General features: G+C 42.7%; 1 protein-coding gene across 1 annotated transcript; it reads right to left on the reverse strand.

Moving 5' to 3' along the window:
• Positions 1 to 358: 358 nt before the first annotated feature.
• On the reverse strand, positions 359 to 7617 carry onecutl (one cut domain, family member, like). The gene is made up of 3 exons (XM_072679537.1): positions 7280 to 7617; positions 5690 to 6971; positions 359 to 1587 (listed from the first exon to the last, which is right to left on the reverse strand). The coding sequence occupies exons 2-3, from the start codon at positions 6735 to 6737 to the stop codon at positions 1277 to 1279; spliced, it is 1359 nt and encodes a 452-aa protein (XP_072535638.1). The 5' UTR covers positions 6738 to 6971; positions 7280 to 7617; the 3' UTR covers positions 359 to 1276.
• Between the last annotated feature and the right edge of the window lie 13135 nt (positions 7618 to 20752).

The following is a 20752-nucleotide window of genomic DNA, read 5'->3' on the forward strand; positions in this document are numbered from 1 at the left end:
GGGACTCCCATCAGAGACAAGTTCATAGACAAACAACACATAATGAAATAAATACTTACAATACGTAGCAAATAAATAAGCAGAAGGGAGGAAATAAATACATAAATAATTATAAAAACATAATAGTTAATTTAAGAGTCCATGTCAGATTTAAGCTCAAGTCACAAACAAGATCCAATCCAATTTTTATCTTTTTTTTTCTCTTTGGGGATTGATAAATGTCAAGTCTTTGAGGTTGAATAACCAACAACCTGTGATCCACCAGGGCTTGTGTGCTTGAAATTTGTACAAAAAAAAACATGACCCAGGAACAAATTTCTCCATCTTCCAATGTGAGCACCAAGTAACAGCTTGCAATGGATCTACAGGAGTTTTCTCTACTGGTCATTTTTAAATCACAAACACAGACAACCAGCGCTCACTGTACATCTGCAGAGGACTCGGGATTCCTCTTTGTACTTCGCCTGTATTTCTCTGCAGCAGCTCCCGTGAGGTTCACCAATCAATCGATCAGTCCTTTTGAGGGTTCTTTAAAAAAAAGAAACGCATCCACTGCCCCTCCTCCCCCCTCCTCCAGATCTGTTTTCATCCCCGTAGGATTCAGACTCATTGTTTGGTTAGGGAGGATGCTGTTCAGTTCTGCTCATAGGCTCTGCCTATCTCCACACAGAACCCTGGGCAGCAGGATCAGAGAACGAGCCATAGCTTTTGTTCGAATGGGCAGGTTGTTGAGCTATCCATGATGAAATAACCCCCTAAAAATCCACACAGGGTTACAGTGTTAAATTATTTCTCAAAACAAACAAAAAAACCCCTCATTTGTCATTCTTTTGGTATTTCTCTTTGGTCATAACTGTCTTTCCATTTTGTCTAAAGGAAATTATGGTTGCTCAAAAGATTTGGGCAAAATTGGTCCATCTGATGCACAATTCAATCACGTTTTGATTTGTGAAACACTGAGATTTGACCGATCAGTCCATCACCTGTATCGGTCTCACTTCATTCCTTTTCACCGAAGCAAAGACAGACGTGATTTCTTCCATAAAAGGAACGCATTGGCCTCTATTCCAAATTAAAGCTAAAGTATTGATTCAACACTGAGAACTACATCAAATTATATCTCGTTCCGTAGTGTTTTATCTTTGGTTTCATTTGTTCTTTGATTTCTGTGTAAAAACACCTCTGATTTGAGAAACAAACAAACAAACAAAATCTCCATGGGCAGCAGAGACGTTCAAGCTTGCCCCGTGCTGTGGAGAACCGCCACATTCTCCCATCATGCCGTGGTGCAAGAGACGGCAGGGGAGGAGGTGCTGGACCCTGAGGAGCCAGTGGAGGATGGGCGTCCCTCTTCACTCCAGCGGTTGAGGTTTCTGCGGCGAGCGTTCATGAAGAAGTTGCTTACGGTGGATAGCTCCAGCCCCAGCTGCTGAGAGATGGTCACCTGCAGGTCTTTGGCAGGCCGCTGGTTCTCTCTGAAGATGGCCATCAGCGTACGCCGCTGCAAGTCAGTGAAGACCAGCCGAGTACGCTTAGGCCCCTGGTTCCTCTCCTGCTTCGACTGCTCCTGCTCTTTACGCTTACATGCTGTGAGAGAGAGAGAGAGACAGACAGAAAGCATCAGTAAAAACGTTTCCAAAAAGTGTTTTTTGCTGTATATTTCCACAAAACTTAACTTCTGTGAGTTTCATTTATAAATAATCTGAAGAAAAGTGCTTCAGAGTGAAACACTATAATATGCATATATTTTTAAGTTTTGGCATTTCAGTATTATGCAAAATCAGCAAGCACCTTAGCAGTTTAACTTTCACTTTATGACCTCTTTTGCTTTTATTTCTACTGCACAACTCTGTTCTCACTTTTGTGGTATTATTCCCAGACAGTGATATGTTTTTACCTGCAAAAGCATTAAAACCATGTTCTGAATCTTTTATTTTTTATAATAAGGTGTTTAGAGGTATTTACTCTTATAAAGTTTTACTACTATATGACAATCCTTAGAGAGAAAAACCATAAACAACCATATAGCATAATTCACTACAAATCATTGTATGCTTCATCTGGAAAATACCACAAGTGCCCCCCAAATTATTTAGTTATTTATGTATATATAAAAATTTCTTGTATATTAAGATTTTACAGAAATTTAAAGCTGGTATGATACTATGTTTTATAAGATTTGTTAATCTTTTTTAATTATAATTATAATTGTGTTCATTTGCTAAGGCTACTAATCCATAGAAATACATATCTCACTGTGACATTGCTTCCATATTTATAATTGGACTAGCATCTAATCTAGGCATCAAAAAACATGAGACTGGAACTCATCAAATCATGTCTTGTTTAAGAAATAGGAACAGCTTCATGCTCATCTACTAACTCTATTTCTATACTACATCCCAGCAGCACTGCTATGTAATTTGTCTCACTGTAAGCCAACGACTTGACAATTAAAACAACCACACTAACATGCAGTTGTGCGTTATACGTGTCCACGTCACAGATTTATAAGGCCGGTGCCAAGCGACTCCCCTCCGTCCGCCTCACCTACACTCCCCAACATAACGGCAACCATTAACTAAATGCTTCCTCATGTTGTAATCATGTGTAAAAGGCTGTGAATTACCATGCCATAAATCCGAGGCACCGCACCTCTCTCATAGACATAAACATCCCCCCATAGAGTTCTTATGATTGCAAGAGCCGCCCTTAATCATGATGTATGCCTCTTGTCTCATGTTGCTGAAACGTGATCGAAAGCACCCCCATTCCTCATCAACCCCCCACCCCACACACCCACATAACCCTCCCCACATCACCCACCACCCTCACTCTACTACCCCCCTCTCAGCCTCCCCCACTCCTGACCCACCCCCTGCTGATTTCTTGGGCCACGGGCTGATAGAAATTATTGATTAAATCTGTGCTGCTCAGACTCCTCGACCTACAGAGGCTGGTTAACCCCTTCAGCGCTGGACCAGGTCACAGCTTCCCCCTGAACAAATACACGGTTTATTTTTTAGGCTCCGCAGGCAAAACACTCCCCGCTTTCTCTCTCCCTCACTCTCACACACATGTGAATTTGGATTGTAAACAGTGCAAACAGGCCCGCAGTGCATTTGCGTGGCCTGTTTGGCACATCAACAGCACGGCTAAATGGCTCTCAAACCCGCTGATGGTGCAGGCAGAGACACTGAGAAAGCCACTTAAGCCTATTTTATCTCGCTTATTCATTTAGACTTTAAGACAAGGGCTTCAGGCTCCAGTGCTCGTGTGTGAAATCCCTGCACTGCCAGGGAGCTGAGGGTTAGAGTAATGATCTCCATCCTGCTCTGTGACTGAGCCTCTCTCTCTCGCTCTCTGCTTTTCTCTCTTCCTCTACCTCTCTTTCTCTCTCTCTCTCTTTCTTTTTCGACCCCAGCCAGTCCATCCTGCATTCAGCCGCACTCGGCCTTCCTCGAAGAGCAAGGACAACACAAAGGGATGGCGGAAAGAGGTGGACAGACAGTAACCCTGCACTTTACTATTGACAACTGTAACTTAATAGGGAAAAGGAGAGAGATATTAATATGACAAAGGTGTCCAAATACACAAAACAATAATACATAATAACAAATAATAATAATAATAATAATGCAGCTAGTCTATGGCAAGCACTGTGATTGTGAGTACTTCTTCATACCATCATAAATTTCCCAATCTTCTGAATTAATAAGCACATTAAGCACATCTATTTTTAAATGTTACCACACTAACTCGTTAACTTCTGATGAATTTAGCACAAGGCATTTTCAGAAATACTATTTTCAAAGTCTTTTAATAAATAAGTTTTTTAATCATATGATGATGACTTTTTTCAGCACATCATATCATATCATATCATAATATGTTATAATACAGAGGTGTGAGTAATGAATGAAAGAGAATAGTCTCATTAGAAGACAAACAAAAACAGTAATTGTATATTTAGTTCACAAGCTAGATGATTTGTAAAATTGATCTCCAGTCAAATTTCAATTTCCAATTCAAATAATTAAAAGTTTAAGTCATTTCAATTGAAAATTCATACTGAAAATATGTAGAGACCTATGTTACCTAATCAGCACCATGAGTGGGATATCATAGCGCTTTTCAGAGCCATTTTACTGCATTAAGCTGAATCATCTTTTCACGCGTCCATGTTCTGCATGAACTCCTGCTATCTAAAAAGAGGCGTGGGGCCGTGTGCATTCTAATTCTAGCCTGCGCTTGCTTATTCGCAGGAGCTGTGAGCTGGAGGCCTGTGCTCTGCTTTCCCAAGGAAATCAATACCAGCTGATAATTAAACAAAAGGCTTGGCAAGAAAAGCCAACCCTCATGGAAAGTAGGTTACATAGGGAGGCACAGAGGTGTCCACCTTGTGCCTTTGCCAGGGCTAAAGAGATTGGGTATGAGTGCATGTGTGCGTGTGCATTGGTCGGATGATCCGGGAGGAATGCATGGTTCATTCAGATGATTGTATGATCAACTAAATTACCATATTTGGCATCTTAATCTATAGCTGGGTATGGAAATGCGGCTATATTTGAAGTGGAGATCTGAACTATGCACACGCTTATAAATGTAAAAATGGGAATCATGTACAGTGTCAGGGACACTGTAAGAAAAAGAAGTGGCCCTGTTTAAATAAACATACGACTCTCTAGACTACTGTATACGTGGTGGCAGCTGTCGAGCTACCCACATTAGTGTATTCAGGAATGGGCACGGGAACAACAGCAAGATTCAGTACCATGCTGCTAAACAGGGCATTGATTGATTTTGTGTATTTCAGCGCTTAGAACACTCCTATGACTGAGAGCACAATGGTTACCAATCAATATCTGCGGTGGTAATGCAAGCAGAATAATTCATTCTGAAGCACATTTCAAGCTTTGGTGATTGATCGCTTGGGATTCGGACAGACTTTGGCAAGGCGGTGTTCGCGTTTGTCTCCCAGCCCGTAGTCTTCGTGGCTAGCTACTGTAGAGCTCTGTCCGACATTTTGAGAGCTAGCCCCCCCCCTCCACCACCACCAACACCACCATCACCACCACCACCTTCGCCTGTTCTCATGTTACAGTTCTTCTATGGAGCTCTTTGTGCATCAGCTGGACGTTCAGCCCTGGTCATGTCACAACACTGCAACACTATGACAAGCACTGGCTTTCAAAGCAAATCTCTGAAGAATATTAGATGGCAGCCAACAAAGGCTATCTCTCTGGGTATCTTGTGCAAAGTGAATTTAGTACAATCACTGCAAAATGACCTCAGACCTGGGGAGTGCGTTTTGTTATTTTGAGTGCATGTGAAATTTAAGATTTTTTTGGGGGGGGGGTTTGATACAGGACATTCTCTGGTAGCTGCTGATGAAATTTAAAACAACATACAGGTCAACAGATATGCACCTGTTTGTACCCAACAGTTTTAACTCTTGTAACTCACTGGATTTGCACAGACAGACATAGAAAGAAAAGTCTGTGCTCCCCCAGGGAGAACGATCAAAACTACACACATCTTAAGTCGGGGTTCTACAGTACGCAGCTGCTTGGTGTACAGTCAGCTGAGGATTCTTGTGCTGGAACTGGATCTAGGTGTTAGTTTGCTCGCTCTGGCTGGGAGGCATGGACTTACAAAAAAACAAGCAAGCATATCTTAAGAGTTCTACCTTCCAGTCGAAGCGACGCCATCCTCTGAAACTCTGGCTCTTGTAACCAGCGGGACATCCTCTTGAAGGTCTCGCGGCCGGACTTGAGCTTGCCCCAGGGCTTGGGGTTTCTGAGCAGGTCAGACAGGGTGCCCTGAGACCTGCACAGCACCCTCTCAGCAAAGATGGCCTGCGGGATGCTGTATCTCTTCAGCTCTGTGATGATCCGCTGGGCCACGTCTTTGGTGTTGATCTCCTCTCCTGCCCCGCTGCTCTGGGAGCCGGCCAGCATGCTCTCCCTGGCCAGGCTGGAACTGGAGGAAGAGGAGGGGGAAGAGCCAGGGAGCTCGCCCAGCTTTGAGGCCTGTTGACTGTGGTGGTGCTGTTGGTAGCTCTGTGTGTAGATGTGGGGGTGGTAGGTGGGCGCATGCTGGTGGGTGTCCATCTTGTTTAGCTGGTGGCTGATCCCATGGTCACCAGTTAGTGAAGGTGGCGACATTTCCCTTCCAAAGTCTGTTGCTGTTCGGCAGAATATGTTACCCCCGTTGCTGCCCATATGGACATCGTGGCTGCTTGCTAGCATCTGTCCAGTATGTCCATTCTGGCTCCCTAAAGAGCCATAACCATGCATGGCAGTCTCCAGGCCAGAGCTGCCCAGTGGCGGAGACAGACTCTGTGCCATGCCCAAGTCTTTGCCATACGGGTTGTAGAAGTTTCCCCCAAGGCCCCTATCCTCGCGCATGAGTGTGAAACTACCGATGACATTGCTGACTGGTAAACACGGGTGGTGGTGATGGTGAAACTTGTCATCAAATGGCTGGAGAGGGGTCAGCGTGGTGTAGGTGCTGCCACAGCTTGTTGGGGTGTCCCTGCCGTACCCCAGCGTTGGGATGCTGTGGTCGTACGCGGGACTCCTGTGCTCATGTTCCAGGCCCATGGGGTGGCCTCCCAGTGAGGGACGTGGGAAGGCAGCGGAGAGGTCTCGCGAGTGTAACATCGCGCGACTGTCCTGACTGTGTGCAAGCTCCACATGGCTGTGGACTGACATCTCTCCCATATTCCCATCCATTTCCAAAACAAACACCCCTTCCCTTTAACAGTCAGCAGAAGCTTGTCAAAGGTATCAGTTGGGACGTGTGAATTTATGCAAAGTGATGTAAAAAACGAGACACGGGGTGTCCACTCAGGCTTGTGAATACTTGAGTTCTGGTTTCAGTCCAGTTTCAAAGGGACTCTCATTTTATGTGTTCCATAAAAGCACCTGGGTTTATGTGTGTCCGTCTTGTCCTTGACCGTGAGAAGCCTGTGGAAGAGATACAGTAGGCTACGGTCACTTGATTGGTTATTGATCAGTTATTCAAGAGACCTCGTCGCATATTGATCAAGCACACATCTACACATTCGCGAGGACCCTGTGAGAAGTTTCACTTGCTAGCCTAGACAAACAATTAGGCTAGTTTCGTTTCATCACGCCGTAGCGAAAGTGTAAATAATTCACCATAGGCTTTCAGCATCTCTTGCTCATTCGCTCTTAGTCCTTTCACAACTTCTACATATCGGCTAAAAAGACATTTTCAGACATTTCGCAGGCGTTTCGTTCGGCGTGCTTACCTCAGCCGCTCAGGCTTGATTGTGGACAAGATGACCGGAGCTCGACCACTGTGGAAAGGAAAACAGCAAATACAATCCCGTGCGCTCGAAAGTGTGTCTTCTCTTCCAGGCTGCACCGCTCGCACATATGAGCATCCCAGAAAAGTCCCAGAAGAAGCGGGCGACGCGTGGACAGATTTTAATGGCCGTGATAAATCGCGATGCTCCGTCTCGCTGAAGCTCGCTGAGGAGGAGGCCACATAAAGGAAGCGCTCGGTCCCTCTCACTCCTCTCTGCTCTGCGCTCCGTCCAGCCTCACGTTAGCCTGGCTCTGTGTCTAACTACCCAGCTCCCTTTCTGTCATTATCTCTGTGGTCCCCCTCCCTCCTTTCCCTTTCCTCTGTCTCTCCATCGATCTCTGCCCTCTTTTTTTCTCCTCTTCTCCCTCCCTCCCTCCCTCCCTCTCCCCCCCTCCCCTCCTCCTCCTCCTCCTCCTCCTCCTCCTCCGAACGTCACACACTTAAAAATCTGACAGATGTGGGATGAATTCCGAACTCGGATTAACCCTTTCGCTCCTGCACATCTACTCACTTCGCTTATCTCTGGCGATCGCACTGGCTAATTCAATTCATCAGTTTTACAATGGTGTGATTTCTTCATCATTTCTGCAAACAGCCGTGACCAGTTTATCTCTGCTCACATCTGCAGAAATGAAATGCTTCTCACTCGTGTTGCCTAACAATTCACTTTAGAGTGATTAGTTTAGCGCTGATTAAATTGATCATTAAGCCCCACTGAGTGATCCACCTCCCATCTCCCGCTCCATCTCCATCACCTTCTCTATCCTCCTCCTCCTCCTCCTCCTCCTTTGATTTGCATCCTACAGTATATGAAGGGTATAAAGAAGGGTTCTGTGCAGTACTGAATGAGGTAATAACAGTGGAACCTTTTTTTTTTTTTGGTGTTACAATATTAAAAATAAAGCTGCTACAAGCTGATCTTTGAGCGATGCCACAGGGGAAACACTTTCGGTTTCAAGAATGTTCCATCATGTTTGTAAAAGAGATGTATTAGTGTGAAACTCTTTAAGACCTGATGTACAGGTCCTTACTAATTTCAAGGTTCTACACGCTCACACGTTTCTTTTACAAACGTGGTTCTTCTGAACACGAAGGTAGTCGTATATACAAAGAATCCTGCATGGCACCTTTATTTTTATGTGAGTCATTTTTGACAGATTTTTAAAAACCTATGTAAGGCTTTTTTTTTTTTGCATATGAGGATTATTTAACCAGATTTATTCATTCAAATGGATATTTGGGTTGTCTGGATTTTAGAACTATGGCCTTTACTTAAAAACCCTTGTTTTTTTTGAAGTAGCGCACTACCCTATACTCATATGTCTTATATTCTGTGAGCATTTAATGACCAGAGTTAGTCCAGTTAATAACAGCGTGACTACAGTTAATCCATATTTCTAAACTGCGGTCCTGAAATTAGTTAACCACACGGATTTCAGCCAGACGGCCTATTAACAGACCACAACTATTAAAGTTTAAAGATGAAATTTCTAGCCTACTGCTTGTCAGTAGTCATTATAAATTCCCTTAGATTCCCAAGTGTGGTAGTTCCATGTTTTGGGACTTGAGCTGAACTGTGGTGAATTTTTAATACCAAAACAACTTATTGATTGCATAATTGGAGGGTGTAGGGGTGGGTGTACTGCTATATCTCAATTCCAGACCTTTAACATCAGATAAGCCTCTTCAGTCACTTATCAGCCTTTAGAGTGAATGAGACTCTCCATCTGAATGCGCGTTTATGAGCACCACTCCAAGAAACACTAAAATCACACCTCTGCCAGATTTCCCTATTAGAGTGCCAGCCATCGAGAGAGCCAGTGTGTGTGTGTGTGTGTGATGTTCTAAATACACCCCAGTTCAACTACATGTTTAGTTTGTTAATATGCTGATTCCTGGGGGTTGCTCTTATTTCTATGGCATTGTGTATGTGTGTATGCACGTGATACCGCGCAGAAGTCACGCTTTAATTCTGAATATTTCAATCGCTTTGCGCTGTCATTCGTACCCATGGTAACACTGCACCTGGCAGTATTACAACTACACCTGGTAATATTGCATCGAGAAGAGGAGGCCGTGGGCTCTTGCAGTACTGATCGCGCATGTGTATGTGTGTGTGTGTGTGTGTGGTGTGTGTGTGTGTGTATGTGGAGCTTTGACTGCGCCGTGCTGCTGGATGTGGGAGCGGCGCGCGCTGCAGCAGATGCTGCACTATCGATCCACAGCACGGGGAGAGGAGCTGCAGGGGAGACGGACACAGCTCATACACACGCATACACACACACATACGCAAGCTGAAGGGCCCCGGAGAGGTCGGGGTGAAAGTTCAAAGAAGGAGACCATCCAAACCAAACCATGACCCTCAACATCGCGCAGAAATCCGCTTCTGTAAATATTAGATATTTATTTTGGAATAATAATATCACACAAATGGTATATTTTAATGTTTCTGTGCCAGACACATGCAAGAATTCATGCGGACTGCTGATGAAAACGTGCCGGGAGCACCCAGTCACGCACTGCATTTTCTATTGCATTAATTGATCAGTCAGATACAGGCAGACCCAGACACGTAAACACCAAATTCTCTCATTCTCACACTCTCTCTCTCGACCAATTTTTGAATTTTAGAGTTGAATTTTATTCAACACTTTATTTGTAATTTACGTGATGAGTCTTAGTGTGTAGACATCTGGCTTTTATGTTTCATGTAATTTTAAGAAAAAATAATATATCCAAAATGGCAGCTGTACAGGAGAAGAAACCCCCTTCTTAGCTTTTAATGGAATTCAGTGAAATATTTTATTCATTAGTCATTTCGGAGCATTTCTATTGGTACACTCATGACATTGTGACACAGTGTAGAAGAGAACAACCTCTTTAGAATTACTGTTATTACAAAAAAGTAACACAAGATTTTGGCGTACATATATGCATGCACACACACACACACACACACACACACACACACACACACACACATATATATATATATATATATATCCACAACAGTATTACAGTATTATTATTATTATTATTATTATTATTATTATTATTATTATTACTATTCATGTAATAATCATGTGGCTGAATAGAATTCCATAGTAACTGCGTGGTACACAAACGAATCGTGTATATATATATATATATATATATATATATATATATATATATATATATATATATATATGCGCGTGTGTGCCTTGTAAGTGCCTATGAAGCTAATCTATTTTAATTAAATGAACTCCAAAGCGCAATGAATATTATGCATATTCCTCATTTACACTGGCCATAGGTGGAGCATAAAGAGCATAAAGAGCATAAAGATGCAGATTAATCCAGTTACAGCTCTAAACACTAGCACGTCTCATCCACACTGATGATCCTCCCCATCACTAAGACCTGTGGCTCACACCCCTCATCATCCTCCTCTTTAGATCCACAACACACACACACACACACACACACACACACACACACAGGCATACCCTATTCTACATCGGTTACATTTTACATGACATTAAACGTAATATATTTTATTAAGGTATGTATAAGGTAGTCCTGCAGTTAGTAAAGTGCACCTGTGAAATACTTTAATTCAAAAAGGAATTAACAGAGCACACAGAAAGTGAAAAACATAGAAATGGGGGGGGGGGGGGGGGTTAAATAAGTAAATATCCTACATTTTGAAAATAAAGAAAATATACACCATATAAGCAGATTTCGACGCGTCTACTTGGTGTTAAAATGGCATTAATAAAAAGATCGGGCCAACAACATCCTTATTCAAAATGTGTAATTTAACATTTCTTAAAAATGCTCTTAATTCAAAACTATATTTCCATACCTAAATCCTACATTTCTCTAACAGTTCTAAGCAGCAGAGCAGCTTTCATTCAGAACAGGATGTAAAACACTCACACGGCAGTTCCTGTTCCTCAGTGTTATCAGGGTTGTCTACGGGAGAAAAAAAAGTTCCTCCACATGCTCTGTCTGATTTTCTGCGCCGTATTTTTTGGTAACAAAGTGTTTTACAGCATCAGAGAGATCAGACAAAAAGAGAGAGTGATGTGATCCTAGATCTCCGAACACCACAAATATCATCTTTATAAAGGCTCACATCCGCCCGCTCTGACTGACACCTTTACTGAGGTGAGTAGAGCTCAACAATCCTCTTCAGAAAAATTCTAATACTTTTCGTTTCCAGAGCAAAAATGATTTAAATTGGTTTTCGTTTTTATTAAAAAATAGAAAATACAAAAATAGCTTAGCGACATTATGTTAAACCGCGAATTATATAAAATGTATGAAATGAACCCAGTTCTGTTCACAAAACAGAAAACAGAGCTTCTAATTTAAAAGAAATGAAAGGTTAAAATAAAAAAAATTAAAAAAAACTTTGACTGTTTACTGTAGTGCATATTTTGAAGCTTAAAATATTACACATTGATTAATATATTTTTACCTAGCTTTAAAACTTGGCTTTGAGAATAAACCGCATTTTTATCAAAGAAACACAGACAGTGTGAAGCAAACATAGGGGGTGAATAGTGAAAAGAAATCGATCCAGGTCTGAAGTCAATATTTCAATTAACGTGATTCTGATCCACACTCTCCCGCAGCAGCACTATTAAACAGCAATAGAGTCCGTTTTGCATGATGAGGAACTGGTGCTATGCGATTACAGCAATCATTTGAAAATACTTGGGCTACAGCTTAAAATAATGTTTGGCTTAATTTCTGTATTTTGGGACTGAACTTATTTTACTACGGATGCTTTATATTTGCTGATCAGGCCTTATCGACCCCTAGCCACATACACTTTAGCTAAGCTACCTTTTACATACTGTAATTTGCTTTTTTAAAGCTTCACATTTTCACATCAAACATATTATTATGTATTTAAAAATAAAATCATTCCTAAACGCATTTTTTATTTATTTACTTTTCTACAAATCCCCAAATGCATGGTCCTGTATTTAAGTATTTAACTTTAAGCTCTGAGATAATTACCAGACCAGTAAAGAGAAAGAACAAAAAACACTAAATGAGCAAACCAAATCTCCTCGACTATAAAATATTAATATAAAGTCGGCTAAATATGAAATGTAAGGCACAGAAAGCTAAGATGAGAATCTCTCAGGGCCCTAATTATCTCTCCCTCACTCACACGTGTAGAAGAGCTACAGCTGCATCTCACTCTTCATTAACGTGAGTCCTAAAGGGTCTACAAAGACAGCGCGATTAGCTAAAACTGAATTCATCAATATAGAGGGACTTTTATTTCTGAAGGTTCTGTTCGTTTCTACACTAGACAGAAAACATTGTATATTTCCTATAAAATCACGTAATATTGGAGTTTATGATACACGTGTACAAGCCCCCATTTTTCCTCACGTGTAGGGAAACGTACACCTGCAGAAATAAGGGCCGATATAGTGTGTAAATATGAGAGAGCGCTGCACTGGGTTCACTCATGAACAGCCCACGCTTGTGATGATAACTTTCCACATTATGCTAATCCACTCCCACCTTAAACTCGGCATTAGGAGGAATTAGCAGGCTGCTCAATAATGTTGCGACTCTGGAACGACCACGTTTTTTTAAGCTAGACATATATTTCATATGATCATCGTGTGCTCACTTCTGCCTGTAGCCTGTATCGATTAGAGGAAACGATGTAGGCGGACTGTTCCCTTTTAGCACACGGAGCATAATTTACAATTCTGTCTAACCTCGCTAACCTAACCTGTATGTATACTGGGACCTCTTAGATATATTTGCATACTAACACACAAAACGTTGCATGTTAATTGTCACGAAGAGGGCTAACAACAATCAGACTTAGTCTTACAACAATCCAAATTAGTGAAAGTAAAGGCCTGTGAGAGATGTGAGGTTAAAGCTTAGCTGAGAAGCGAAGCCTTTTCCCTCTGCAGTGCTTTTGATTTTCTCTTCAAATGAGAAGCAAGTTAGTTAATGAAAAAGTGTTCAGGTCTGTATTATAATACTATAAATAATAATAATAATAATAACAATACTGTAAGTGTTGTACTTTACAGCAGCCTGATCGCTCGGGCTCAGCAGCTCATAAGTGTTAACTGTGTGAGATTTCGAACCTAGTTTTTCCATCTCCAAAGGTCAATTTTTAAATCAACCACATGAATGCCAATTTATGCGCTTAAACAAGATTCATGGCGCTCATGAGTCTGATCAATACAAGCCAGTCTCGGCTCCTTTTAGACCTGGAAAACAATAGCAACTCTCAGACTAAAGGGTTTAGTGGTAGTTTTTTACAATGTAGTTTTACGGTGTAGACAGTGTGTGATCTTACACTGGCAACACTGACATTCTTCATGTCTGCACTTGTTTACCAAACACAATATATAGAAGAACAGCGAGAAAGAGCTATCATTCCTGCAATGGCACAATCCCCTGCTGTACAACATCAGCAATACACAGATTCGCTGACATGCATTATTAGACTGCAAGACATATATGTGAATACAAGCTACTGTGTTTTTTCATGCAAGATTTGAGTGGGTGAGTGTGTGTGTGTGTGTGTGTGTGTGTGTGTGTGTGTGTGTGTGTGTGTGTGTTTGTGTGTGCATACGTCTGTGAGTGGGTGGGCATGTGTGTGTGGCATGTGTATGTGAATCTTACAGCAGTGTCTGTGCATGCATGTGAGTGAATCTATCATCAGTGTCTGCATGTGTGAGTGTGTGTGTGTGTGTGTGTGCGTGTGTGTGTGTGTCTTTTCCGCAGGAGTGAATCCAGTACGTTTGCGGCTCCTTGGCTGGGTGGGAGAGGAAGTCGCAGTGCAGTCAGACTGCATCTCTCTCTCTCTCTCTCTCTCCCTCTCTCTCTCTCTCTCTCTCCCTCTCTTTCTCTCTCTGGATCTCTTCAGCTTTCAAGTCCACATTTGAAGATATTTCCTTCTGCTCTGCACTGCTTTCTGATCTTTTAGCTTCATTGGCTGGTATGCTCCAAATCCCCCGTTTTTCTGCTCTCCACAAATGCATATCCTCGTCCCTCGATGTGGTGCTGTCCATGCCTCGCCGCCGTGTGTGTGCCTCTCTCCGCTCTCTGTTACTCCTCTGCTCTTTTTAATCAGCATGTTAATAAGAAAGGTAACTAATCAATACGTTCAATGGCCTGGCCCTACGATTGATACCATCTCGTCCTCCCTCCCATCCCTCCATCAATCGCACGCACACACACACACCCAGGCATGGTCTTGAGCAGAAACATACTGTAATTGAAACAAATGATTATAGCCTGACCATTTTTTTTGTTAGGCCTCAGTTACTTAAGGCACTGATTTTCTCACCACATCTTCTTTTCTCAATCCTTAATATCCAGCCAAATATGTCCCTTCATTTGTCACTTCTCAGTGTGGATGGAGCTTTCAAATGCAGGCCAGATCCTACAGGCAGATCAATCCCGGTCTACATGAGAAGATGTAAAATCTAAAATTCTTTAAGAAAGTGAGATATTTCAGCTGCCAGATGGTGTTTCCAAAAAGCAAAAGCTGAGGGCTTGGGAAGAGAAGTTTTTTCTTTCTTGAACCAAAAAAACAGAATCGTCCTACTCCCATCTACCCCATGATAAAAATATCTCCGAAAGTTGAAAGAGTGTGTGTGTTCCCCACCCCAGGGTAAGGTCTCCCACAACAAATGGCCTTGCATCAAGTAGGTCGACTAGAGAGTGATGGCAAAGGATCAAGCGAATTCCCTCATAGAAGAAAGTGTCAAGGAGAAAAAAACACAACCTAAAAACAAAACCACACAAGCAAACTCAAAGTGGTTCTTATAGCTGACATCACAAGGCTATTGTTCAGAGCCCAGGCTTGCCTTTGCCTTGCGGTAGGGTCTTCACAGTGTGAATATGGCAGAGGTTTTCTAATGTTTTCCTGTGGCTTATTCCAGCCCCATCTCCCCACCTTCACTGTCTGAACAAACATTGTTTTGTTATGTTTTGTCTGGTATTGACAGAGAACACTTTCATTTTCTTTTCTACTGTCTAAAAATGCCACTTTTTCTTGTCTTGAAATATCACATGTGCACTCAGCTGAGGAGATGTGATCTGACAGGCAGCCTTATTAATATAAGCAGTTTTAATGTCATATTGTGACACGAAGCTAAATTGGGGACCTGCCTGAGATTTTATTTACATTTTTTTGTGTTACACTTTATATTGACGTATTATCGTTGCCATGTAAAAAGCTTGTATCTTCAAAAAGGCAACTTTACAGGGGAAAAGAAAAACCTTCTTAACTTTTAGCTTTTGGGCCATTTCTATTGCTCCATTTATCATGAACAATGGCCAGATTCACATTATGTCAAATAGTTGAAACGACAAAAATAGAGATACAAGGTTTTTACGTGACAGCGACAACATATTGCAACAAATCTGCTTTGAATGAACCTTCTCATTATTCATAGGAACCAAAAATCAAAAGAAGAACCAATGCGCCTCTGGATGATGCCAGATAAAAGAGTTACAACACAGGTAGGACATGTTTACTAGTAGGATTATACAGAGAAAAGAACAATGAGCTCTCAAAGTCCACAGGCATCAAAGCAAAAATGCAAAATTTGCATCAGAAAACATTTTTATTGTGAATGTGCTCAAAGGCAAAAGATTAGACCTTAGACCTTATAAGAAGTATGATAAATAAGGCTGCAAATGGGGTGTCAGCATTAAGGCTAAGAGTTGTTTCTGTATGTTGTGGTGCTCATTTTGTGGTGACATTTTAGCTCATGCATGCCAGTGTCCCATGAGAGTTTGGAGTGACCATTGCCTCTCTGACCCCCCTTTAGGCTGTCACCCCATCACCCACACCTTCATCAGAGATGCTGCGGTCACCTAGCAACAGAGGTCTAAGGTTAGGGGTCAAAGACCAGGGGCTACTGCAAAAATTATACGCATGCGTGTGTACATGCATCCACAACCTTCGCCTAATGGATCGTTCTTTGCTCCATAACAATGCGTTGGTTATTGATGCAGAACATCCCAAATGATTTTTTTACTTCACTGTACAGTGTGTTTTTACTCAGTGCAACAACTAAGGACTAAAATGTTCTCATTGTGTACACTTTTTATCATTGTGTACACTTTTTACGGCGCAATGCCTAAAACAGTAATGCCTAAAACAGTGCATCTATGTTAACATGACGTTTGAGTAAGAGACTGTATGCCAGTTGAAGATCATTTGATTGTAGATCCTGGATAAAACACTATTGATGTGTGGTGAGATTTGTCCTTTGTTTTGTAGTGCATCTTCCATGACCATTCCACTCTCCCCTTGTACAATCAGGCCAGGGTCAGTGACCTCTGACCTCAGCTGACCATGCAAGGAGGATGGGCACGATCCAATCACCTTAAACAGTCGGAAGCAGAAGGCCGGACAGAGCGATGAAAAGGTGGGGGGAGGGAGGAGGTGCTGACGGTGGATAGCTGCAGTGCTAATCTGTGCCTTGATCAGGCCTGGAGCACCCTGAATGAAGGGATGAAAAAGAAAGGGAAGCATGAATGAAGATCCCTCCTCTTCTCCATCTGTGCAGAGGGTTTGCTCTGGTTTGCAGAGCATGAAATGTGATGATATGTACTCAGCCCTGATTCAATCTGAGAGCCTTTACAATCTAACTCTGTTTATGCCTTCGCATAGAGAATGAATGGGCTTTATATGTTGGAATTTGATTGAAGAACTACATTATTAGGTATTGCAATTTATTCCTTTCCTCGTTGGGACATTTGTTTAATTGAACTTGGAGTTCTAATAGCAATGGTACATTCAGCTGCAAGTACTTTAAGTACATTACATTTATACCAGTGAGTGGACAGCCTTATCCAGACTAACACACAAAAGTGTAAAACCTGGAATGAAGCCTGATTGCTTTGTCATTGTTAGAATGGCTCAAACTGCTTGCTGGCTTTATGGGGTGCCACATGCTGGCTACTACAGGCCAGCTGTGCTGTCACCAAAGCGGCCAAACGTTGGGCAACTGTCACTCTGCTCCACACACTAAAAGTAGGAAGCGGCCTACCTCCCTCCCCCACCCACTCACACACACACAGATGGCTGGTCAGCACGTGCCCGGAGGAGGGCAGATCAGTGACCCCCCAGCTGGACATTGTGGACAGGTCAGTGATACTCAATCCCCTCTTTCAGGACAGCTGCTGCTTGGGTTGGGCTAATGGAGCCCCTGCTAACACACACACACACACACAAAGCCTAGCCCTCAGGCCCCCCCAATACTGACCAGTAAAAGGCACGTGTTGGGGGGGGGCAGCTGGACATTCGCCATTTCTGGTCCTCCCAGGGCAGGGTAATTGTCTGCGTGTGTGTTTGAGGAAGGGCTTGTGGGGGGGTGGACGGATGGCTAATAGCCACAAAGGTGACACACAAGGACGAATCAGAGCCATGAGAGGCCTGACAGAGGGTCACTTGAAAGAGCAGTATGGCCATGTGGCCAAATGTTTTCTTGCTTTTTTGGCCTCTGTTAGCTATTATGTTGTGTCCACTCCCCCGGCAGAACTTACAAAGAAGACGTTGCTGTTAGAAACATATACAGTATATAATATAAACCATTAAAAATTTATATATAACAAAATCTTTTTTTTTTTTTATTTAGATTTTCAGATTGAGAAATTTGGGTCAGAGCATTATATGAACAAGGCAATGACAACAGTGACAAGAAAAACCTACCTCAGAACAAGAGGAGGAACTGAAACTCAAAAGGGGAACCATTCCTTCTCTGGTCAACACAACAAATAACAAAACAGCAGTGGAATAATGACAGAGTGAGATAATAAAGAACTATGGCTAATGTCGGACAGTTAAATCATCCCTATAACTTGCGTTACTCACAATTAGTGGAAAGGCTGCCTGGACACATTCGATTCAACATATCTATCTGTTGCTTTTATTACTAGTCCTACTTGGCTAAATCAATTAAAGCAAGCCCTTTTAAGTCAGGGTTATAAAACATGTGAGGGAACAGTTCACTAGTGTTTAAGAATGAACTGTACCCACATAAGGTGAGGTGGGTGAATGATGGGTTTTGCTTTTTGAGTAATGTCAAATGTACCACATTTGCCCTTGACTTTGTACCACTGGAGTCAACTCTGCAGTAGGTTTTAGAGGGTGCTGTATTGACTGCGTTGTTTTGCTGTGTGATGGTAGTATAGGCTGCAGCAGGGCGAGTGCAGGTCCAGTGAGCTGGAGCTTCAGGCTACCCAGTATGGGAGAGGGTCCTGGGCCAGGCTGAGCCAAGCAGTCGATAAATCAATAGGACACGCATACACACACACACAGGCACACACACGCGTCACTGCAGGCCTGAGAGGCCATATGAAACTACCATTGATCGGAGGGGGTAGGGAGCAGACTGATTTTCTGTGTGTATGTGTGTGTGTATGTGTGCATGAGAGAAGCTACAGGGTCTACCTCCTTTCTGAATGCTGTAGAAGGTTAAAGTGACCCGACAAAGCCCTCTAATACACACATCCCCAAATTGTGTGGGTACTGCAAAGATAATGAGTGAGAGAAAGAGAGAGAGAGAGAGACGTGTGTCTGTCAGTACCTCTCTGTCACAGCTCACAAAACACACGCTCAGTGAACTAAGGCTTCTGCTGTGTGTGTCTACCTCCCTCTCTCTCTTTTTCCCTCCCTCCCTCCCTCCCTCTTCCTGTCAGTGTGCCTAGAATCACCCAGCGCCTATTAATAGTGCTGTGCCAGAGGTTCCACACGGGCTCCACTGTTTTTAATACGCACAAAACCCTATTATGAGCTCTCAGCAGAACAGCATGGTGAATTTCTATAGAGCCAAGCGGTTATTAAACTTTGTCCTCAGCTTCATTTCTAATATCGACGGGTTATCATCCCTTTAGCCAGATCAAAGGTATTATTTAAACAGCTTACATTCAATAAGCCAACATGGAGGGGGGTACTTCACTGAGAGTACCAAACAGTTGAGTGCCACTTGAGTCCTTCATACATATCCACTATCCACAGGCTTCAGTCAGTGCTTCAGTAAGTGTTGTTGTGGTGCTCGACTCTTTGTTTCTTGTCCTGCCTCTTTTATTTTTTGCTGGAGAGCGTTTCTCTCTCTTATGACCCCCTCCCTCATGTGCTAATGGGGCAGGCCGCTGCTCATGTTTACTTGACCTGCAAATTGGGGTCAACTCAAGGTAAAGACCCGCGCACTTGTGCAAAGACTCTTCCACTTTTTAATGCACGAGAGAAAGCGCGCGAGAGAGAAAGAGAAACAGACAATCATTGGAAAGGGGCACATCTCCCCTCTCTGCACTGTATGTGCCAGCGTGTCACTGCTTAAGAGACAGTGGGTAACACCAAGCTATATCTCACTGCTGCACTATTTACAGTAATACTTACTGTATCATTCTTCCTGTTACTGTTTCTATGTATATGTAAATGTGTAAACTTAATTACTACTATTGGACTCATCACAGTCATGCTAATAAAGCTACTGCTGCTGAAATTTGAAACTTGAGAGAGAAATCCAGAGAGAGAGACAGTGAGTAAAAAAAGAGAAATCCATGAAAAGAGAGAAATTCTGAGAGAGAGAGAGAGAGAGAGAGAGAGAGAGAGAGACCATAGAGATATAGAGGGAAAGTGTATGAGAGAAATCTAAAGACAGGGGAAAGAGAGACTGGCAGAGAGAGTAAAATCCAGGGAGAGGAAGAGGGAGAATTCCAGAGTGTGAGAAAGGACTTGCACATGGCAGCGAAGAGGATCTCCTGAAACAGAAACGCTGCATGCACCTACATAGAACACAAACTGGGTGAAAAGTAACAATTCACCTTTAATTCCCTATTCCTCCTCTCGCAAGGTTAATGCAATACGAAATGGCGCAGTGGACACCTGATAAAGTGCTCTGAACGTCACCCCCCCACCCCCCCTCCATTTGTTCCACTGTTCTGAGACCAGCACGGAGAAGCAGCGAGAAGGAGACAGGTGTAAATAAACGGCGGGGTTCTGTCCTCGTTCGGCGAGAGTTGCCATGGTAACGGCTGATAGAGTATCCTATCGATCGCGGTGTCCAGTCGGAATTGTGCAGCCCCTGAACCCGGGTTTTTTCTTCGCCGTGATGGGCGTGGATCAATAGGCTGATATTGTATGCCTCTTTTGCCTTATGTCTCCCACTGCCTCCATAATAGTGATAATGATAGTGAGAAGGCAGAGCAAGGCAAAAAAACAGCGAGAGAGAAACAATAGCTAAAATGTCAAGAGGGATCTTTTCATGTGAAAAGAAAAATCTGAAGATCTTTATGAATTCAAAAGCCTCCTTTTCAGACGGTGGATTGCTATCTTTTCAAAAAAGACATTTCACAAGTTCACAACAGACAGGCCGCTCTACAGCTTCTGAAGGACGGAGGATATCACAAG

The sequence above is a fragment of the Salminus brasiliensis genome, chromosome 5 (genome assembly GCF_030463535.1).
Source record: "Salminus brasiliensis chromosome 5, fSalBra1.hap2, whole genome shotgun sequence".
NCBI lineage: Eukaryota > Metazoa > Chordata > Actinopteri > Characiformes > Bryconidae > Salminus > Salminus brasiliensis.